General features: G+C 38.7%; 1 protein-coding gene across 1 annotated transcript; it reads right to left on the bottom strand.

Moving 5' to 3' along the window:
- Positions 1-203: 203 nt before the first annotated feature.
- Positions 204-7,850, bottom strand: ube2k (ubiquitin conjugating enzyme E2 K). The gene is made up of 8 exons (XM_022758441.1): positions 7,786-7,850; positions 5,730-5,986; positions 4,761-4,854; positions 4,603-4,661; positions 3,870-3,952; positions 3,675-3,774; positions 2,875-3,003; positions 204-2,241 (listed from the first exon to the last, which is right to left on the bottom strand). The coding sequence occupies exons 2-8, from the start codon at positions 5,790-5,792 to the stop codon at positions 2,167-2,169; spliced, it is 603 nt and encodes a 200-aa protein (XP_022614162.1). The 5' UTR covers positions 5,793-5,986; positions 7,786-7,850; the 3' UTR covers positions 204-2,166.
- Positions 7,851-7,910: the final 60 nt, after the last annotated feature.

Here is a 7,910-nt window from a genome sequence, read left to right as displayed (position 1 = left end):
TCATCATCGTGCAATATTGTACATAGTGAGAACACCAGGAAGACGGGGAGGAGGGGGGCCTCTTTCCTTTTTTTGTCCTTTCTTTTTCTTACAAAATATAGATCCAGCCATCAATGGTGCACTCTAGTGATAATGAGATGGCTCATTATCAAGGACCTGACTATTTACAAGTAAAGGAGATAGTGTGTGCATTCTATCCCCTAACTATGAACTTTTTTTTTTTTTGGCTCTGGCTGGAAACTCGTTCAATGTCAGCAGAGATGGTTGCATGATTACTCCATGTAGTACTGTAATATGCCACTGTATTGGTGGGGACTGAGCTGGTGGGCAAGCAAAAGGAAGATTGTTTCTTTTCTTCTTTTTTTTAAAAAAAAAAAAAAGAAAGGCCATGTGTGAGGATGCGCCAACACCCCACTGCTCTATATACTAAGCATTTCTTTACAGTCCATGTACCTCAAATCAAAATGTGTGAAAACACTATACAGGCCTGCTATCTGCTTTATAGATTAACAGAGGAGTTCCAGCCTCTTTAACAACTCAGAAGACATCATTCAAAGACAACCTCAATGAGCACTTTATTTGGCTGTATAGTAAAGCATGTCTGGGAATATAGGACATCACCTATATTACCTGTATATATGGCCAAAGTTTTGATTGAGTACTGCTGCACCACTGCAGTGATAAAGCTTCCCCTCAGGACTGAGAGGGTGAGCAAATCCTTAATCTGTGCCTATTGTTGAAAATGATTGCTCTGAAATGAGTACAAAAAAAAAATAAATAAATACAACCACTGCATTGCAAACTCAAATCCTTAATAACTTTCAGAAACACTCATTTCATCTTGAGGTGTGCCAGACAAATCTGTTCAGAGAGGAGAAAATTTTCCAGCGACATACTCGTAAAATCAACAGAAAAGGCTTTGGTTCCCTACTGATTTCACGCCAAACTGGGTGTGCTTGAGTGGTTTGCCGAGCAGAAGTTCCAGGTGTCTCTTTCCATACATTAGAGAGTCTTGCGGGCTCCACAAGTCTGAAGGGATGTTGAATCGAACAGACACCCCCATCACCACATCATTTAGCCAAACAAAATATAAAGGCAGCGTAGAACATGCAAGGACAATAAAAGACACATGAAAAGGTTGGGTGGTGGTGTAGCAGAGAAGGTGGCATGTAATGAACTTCACGGGCCAGAGCTGGCTGTCACCTTCTGTGCCTTTAAGGCCAGGATGTTGGCTGTGCCACCTCTAAACAACAATCTTAAAGAGAAAACACAACAGGACATTCAGAGGGAGTTCTCATGGGTCACAAAAGCATAAAAAGATATCTCTTCCATATTGTTGTAAACTAGGCATAGTTTATATTTAAAATAATTTGTTTTACAATGCCATGTAAGAAAAAAAGTATATCCCCATTGTATTTTCAAATTTACACGCATCTATTTACAGATAACCTTTTTCTTCTGTGCATGTGTGCGGATGTCTGAGGATGTCTGTGTGATCTTTTCTACTTCTACAGACAGAAAGAAAAACTTTTGTACATCCAAACATCTGCTGATGATTGAAGCATCTCTGATTAAACTGTTCAGGAAAAATCCGTTACACTGCTCATACAGAACACTATCCCGTCAAGTAAACGTAAATTACAACCTTTAACGTATTAAATGTCCATACGAGAGATAATAATCTAACACAAGGTCCAACTCGCTGCTGAAAGAGTAAATGGTGATGTGCTGTGAGAGCAGTGTGCAGGATTTCCTTTCAAATTTTACCCTGGAAAATCCACCAGGAATTGGCAGTTACATTTGATTCTTAGCAATAATAAGGAACACGAATTTGTGAAAAAAGTTTCAGAGCCAATATGATTAAAAGGCATGGAAAACAAGATGCATGACAAAGTTTTCAGGGCTTATTACAAGGATAAACTTTTTTGATTTCGTGAGACTCGGCATGGGATCAGACAGGCAACAGTGTAGTGTGCATATTGGCGATTGTGGTGCTACCGGTGTTAGGTTTGTAGCAAATAAATTTTGTTATAAAAAGAAGACTCCGACTGCTGTGGTGAATGGGGTGTTGTCTGTGTAACAAAAGGCAAAGGCGGAATGTGCCGGGGGAGGAGCTGATGTTGTGATGAAGGGAGTCGGTTTGGGATCCTCACACCTGGCTGGCTCTCAGTTGCTGAGGAGCAGCTCTGTCGCTGTTTCCACATCCCAGGATTTTGAAGACAAGGCCGCTATTACTGCATTCTGTATGAGGGGAAACAAGAATTTAAGAATTATTGTAACCTCTGTGTCATTTGCAAATGTCAGGCTCATAAAAAAACTGAAAGAACAATTTGAAAGGAAATAAGTTGCATGCTCTCATGACCATCAACTGTGTGAACCTTATGATACAAGTGAAAGAAATGCTTTCCATGGTAATTAAGTCTGAATAAATTGTGCCTCGTTATGAGTAATTCCTTTGATATTTACTTAAATGAGCTTACACAAGGCCTTGTTCACTCTGACTAGCATGCTATCAAATATGGTAGCAACTAACACTTCTATTAAGTAGCTCAGTCTATAAAATGTCAGAAAACTATCAAAAAAAGTTGAAAGTCCAAAGTGACTTTCAAACAATGGTCCAAAACCCAAAAATATTCACTTACTATCATATGTTTACCATCAAAGTTTACACTCAAATGCTTCAGTTAAAGTCAGAAAAAAATCAGTCAAAACTAAAGTTCTATCAAAACTGTTGCTTATTAATTTTCTGACAATCAACTGATCTAATCTCTACTGCCAAACCAACACTGCCCCCCAAAATTCTCCCCTCCTACACCATGGTCAATATATGAATGTTACAGTGCAACAAAAAAAAGAAAAAAGAGTGCTTCTGACCTTATCAAAGCCCATGGCACAGAGTTTGTCTATTTTACGTGTGTAGTCAGGACTGGAGACAGGAGCTCCAGCATAGACGTGAGACCACAGCCTCGCGGTCTGTTTGAACATTTCTGGGTTCTGCTTATACTGAGGATGCAGAGAGAGAGAGAGAGAGAGAGAGAGAGAGAGCTCAGTGAGCATGGTTAAATATATATATATTAAAAAAAAAACAGCAACAAGTGAAGGTACTGTGATAGAAAAATCAAATTTTTTATACTTTGTATGACCTGGTTTTGTATTTCTCATGACCTGACTTTATATGACCTAGGACATAAATCTATCCTCACATGTATGCTCCTTATCTGCTGCTGTCTGGTACGAACTAAGGAGTTGCTTCTCCTTAAAAATGCAGCTTCTTCCTTGACAGTTTGACAGTTTTGATGGTACCCAGAATTGTACACACACACATCCTGACGCTGCCTCCTCTATTCTTTCCTCTATAAAGTGCATGTACATTCTTTGTTCGACATCAGTTTGCAATTACAATCTGTTGTACACTGATCCTTTGCAAAGTTCTTATTAAAAGACACAAAGACAACTCGGTCATGTGTCAACTCTTTATTTTCAGATTTCCACCAAAGTACAGAGAGAGACAGACTGTGTTTTAATGCCTTGAATTGTCCACAGAACAACACTGGCAAAAAATGACAGCACCAGACATTGTTACTGAAATATGATCCTACAAAAAGCTCCCTCGTTGTACTCCTGCTGTGCTGGGCAGTATTACTGTATCAAACAACACAAAATGTCTCTCTCACCTGGTTGGCTACTACTGCATCCTGTGGATCGTCTGGTTCTGCTGCAGCAAGGAGAGCCTGTAGAGACAATAACACTGTCCGCAGTGTCATAGCAGCTGCCCTGGGTGACACAGATCAAAAGTTGGGTTTTTCACTTATGTAAACGCTGGAACACTGAGCACTATAGGTCAGAAGGATCAAACACATCTCACTCACCACTGGTCTTTTAAAATGTCCAGACATATTGCTCCTGTCACAGAACTGATATTAGGGTGCCAGATCTTAGTGATGAAACGTACCTAAGAAAGACAGATGGGAGAGGTTATCTAGATAATAATAGTGAGGTAATGGTTAGTGTTAGTTACATTGGGTACATGTATATGCACAGCGGTATCCTGATTTTCAGTCCTCAAGATCTCAGACACCATCTGTTCTGTCCCTTCGGGGTTCCCTCTACAGTGCAGGATAAATCACAGTTTCATTTTCTATTGCCGGGCTCTGATTGATTTGGTTTCTCCATTGGATCAACAGTAATTCCCTAAGACTGGAGAAACAATACTGCTTAGCATCCACATTGTTAGTATCAGACTCTCAGATTGTCTCTGTATAATTTATTACTATAGTATTTCTTCCACCAACAAACAATTGTTTCAGTGGAGTTACAAACTTGCGCAAATGGCAGACAGCAATCAGAAACCTGAATAAGATGTTTACAAGCCAGAGTATCCTGTTTTCTTTGAGAGTACCTCAATTAGCATATTTAAGTTTTTCAAAAACAGATTAAGATATCAAGCTTTATGAAGTGTGAATATAACTTTTTCTCCAAAACCATTATGCTGACCAGGATAATAGTGTGCATGTAAAGGCAGGAGTGAGAGAAAGAGGCAAAGGACATATAGCAAGTACTTCATTTTACAGAGGACCACATCAATGATACTGAAGCATATACCTTTGGTGGGTTAAAAGGATAGGTTTCTGGGATTTTTATTTCAAGCTGATACCTGCCACCTGTAAAAAGAAAGAAAAACAATAAAAAATGTTTTAGAATGAGAATTCATAACAGGAAAGTCTTGTAGCAAATATCGGTCATAAGGCATGTGGCAGTACCTTCATATGGTGTGTCTGGAGGACCTGCTATCTCCCCCCTCAACTCTGTGAAGTTCTCATCCACCAAATCTACTTTTATCTGGTTTTTACTTGTCTAGAAGTTGGGACAAATGAGAGGGACACAATGAAATACCCTGGTATTTATGGACTCACAGGTCTCAGCCTGAGTCCTGACATATCTCTGTCAAGTATGAAATCACACACAAATGTGGAGCGACAGACATGTTGGCTGCTTAAGACAAAGCAATTGCCATTTTCTGTATGAAGAAATAACAGTCTGTTACAGAGTTTCGCAGGAAGCGTTAGGACACTTACGTTAGCAACACAGATAGCTTGCTAGTAGAGCCAAGCTAGCAAAAGTTAACTACAAACCCACAAAAACGAGGCTTAGCAGACAAAACACACACTTTTAGTATCCACAACCCCTCTGCATTGAAACCAACAGCTGATTAACGTTTGATAAGTTTGTAAACTTGGTGAACATTATAGCACAACACCACAAGCTAATGCTAACTGTAGAGGAGGTGTCAAAATAACGTTAGCAGGCTAAAGGCTGCTCAACCATGCTGACAGTAACTAAATTGACGTTAATAGACAGCTACCGTGTCGCGAGTGAGGCGTGTGCTGTAGCCCATATAAGCCAGGTTTATTTTAGCTAGGTAATTAGCCAAAGGTATGCGGTACTGCTTGTTAGGAACAGAGGGCCTGTCAAACTGGATCCCCGGTGTTTCCTGAACACACCCACCTGACATAACCAGAGTGCTTCGGCCAGACACTGATAATCAAGCTAAAGCTATAGCTGAAGTTCTCCTGCTGAGGCCTGACCTACTGCTACACAGGACTGGGACCCGACGTTAGCAAAGGTAATTTAGGTCTGCTGACACTTTACGTTGCAATAGAGTTGAAACAATAACAAAGAAGGAGCTGCACTTGACTAAAAAACTAAAAAAGCCAGTAACGTTACCGCACCTCTTCGCTTTTGAGAACTTCTTTGAACTCCCGCTTGATCCTTTGAACCGCGATGTTAGCCATGGCTGTGTCCGCTGAGCTGCTGCTGCTGCCTGGAAGCGTTAGACCCGGGGCCTCTCTCCCTGTGTTGTCTGTCTGTATGGGGACTGCGTGCGCGGTGCTTTTCACAGTTATGTAGCCCTCCTTTCACTTTCACCGTCTACCGCTTCTTTTCACTTCAGAGGCAGCTCACCGTTGCTGTTGGACTGCCTGCCTGCCTGCCAGCGGACAGCGTCAGTCAGTCAGTCCAGAACATGCACACACAGTGCGGCTAAATACAGTACAAGCTGGAACTTTCATTAATGAGCTCCGGGGGTAGAGTAACATGGGTTTATGTTCTTTTCAAACTCGCCTTCAGGACATTTCTCATCATGTGCTGAACACATCTGATTTCTAGCACTGTTAACACTCAGTATTTTCATTCTGACTGTGATCTGTTGTGGGCATTTTATTTATGGTTTTATGAATTAGAATTAGTAAGAAAAATAAATGTAAACAAATATGACAGACGTGTACCACTCTCTGATACGGCACCATTTGTAAAGTTATAAGCTGTAATAAATGACTTTATTCAGTGTTAATGGTCATTTCCTTCTGCTGTATAGACTAGTTAGAAACCATTAATAATAACAACTTTTGGGTTGCCAGATTGTGGAAAATCCTCCTCCAGCATGGCACATCTCTTCTTGTCTTTAGGTCTTTAATTATTTAGTGAGACCATTCCAGTGGAAAATATGATACAACTACCCAACAGAATTATCTCCTCCTTGAGATGATACATTATAATGCTACTTACACATTAATAGATAAGTGATCCAATAATATAATATAGTAAAACTCTGAATGACTGTTCTGATTTGTATGTACTTTTGATACAACACAATATGCTCTTGATATCTCTGTACTTTTCCTTAGTAAAATGTTGAACTTTTAGTTGTAATAGTGTTTTTACATGGCGGTATTACTACATTTAATTAGGCTTCCATACCATGAGGTAAAATATATACCTTTGCCCTGACAAGGTAGTGTGTTTATTTGAAATAAGGAGCTATCATATGTCATTAAGAAACTAATGTCCATCGCACGAAAAATAATTGTTAAAATAAAGCAAGTTCTCATATGAAATTGTGTAAACCATTTCTCATTTTACATGGTACGGAAATGTTTATTAACCATCACATGTTATTGCACTGACTGATAAACAGGCTGGCAGATGGTTGTGAAAATATAATTGCAAAAAATTGAATAAATTAAGGAAGATGCAGCCAAAATGCATTACAACAGTTTAATGTCAGAAACTTTCATCAAAACAATCTTATTATATATTTATTTGACAGTGATAGTCACTGTGTTTTTAAATGTGTTCCATAAAAATACTGGTGAAACTGCTTTTTATTTTTGTTTATCCCCAAATTGTGGATATTAGAACAGCAAGTTCTTTTGGTATTTTCAAAAATAAATTAAAAACCTATCCTTTAATCCTTTTTTTTTTTTTTTTTTTAATTTAGAGTAATGTTAAATTGGAGTAATGTTAATTCAGAGTAATATTGTAACTTTTGCTTCCGTTTTTAATTTCTTATTGATTTTTTTTGATTGACTTTTATACCTTGTGTTTATTTTATTTTTATTGACTTTTATTCATCATTCTACTGTTTTATGGTAGTAAATTTTTAATCTTACATAATCATTTTTATAGGTGTTGTGTGTTGTGTGTGTGGTGTGTGTGTGTGGTGTGTGTGTGTGTTGTGTGGTTGTTGTGTTTGTTTAGTGTAGTGTGGTGGTTGTTTTAATCCTGCTCTGTGAAGCACTTTGGACTACACGTTCGTATGAAAGTTGCTATATAAATAATGTTGAGTTAAAAAACAAAACAGTGGGTCCCTCTAATGGACTTTGAACAGTTCTGGTAAAGGGCTGCATGACATCTGGACCGAAATCCATTTATAAACAGCTTATTAACACTTACAACTACAGAATTTGGTATAACCATTTATTAATTTATACATAGAGTTTGACTCACCGTCGATATGAGTTCAGTTACATCCCACCATTGTATATGTGGTTAAACAGCTGTACAGATGTTAGAAGTCTTTATTTGCCTATGTATGATGACAGACAGCTGCACTGTTTGTTTACTATGCAGAC

The sequence above is a fragment of the Seriola dumerili genome, unplaced genomic scaffold (assembly GCF_002260705.1).
Source record: "Seriola dumerili isolate Sdu_G_001 unplaced genomic scaffold, Sdu_1.0 BDQW01000301.1, whole genome shotgun sequence".
Lineage (NCBI taxonomy): Eukaryota > Metazoa > Chordata > Actinopteri > Carangiformes > Carangidae > Seriola > Seriola dumerili.
The sequence above is the reverse complement of the archived record's forward strand: the minus strand, read 5'-3'. Positions and strand labels throughout refer to the sequence as shown.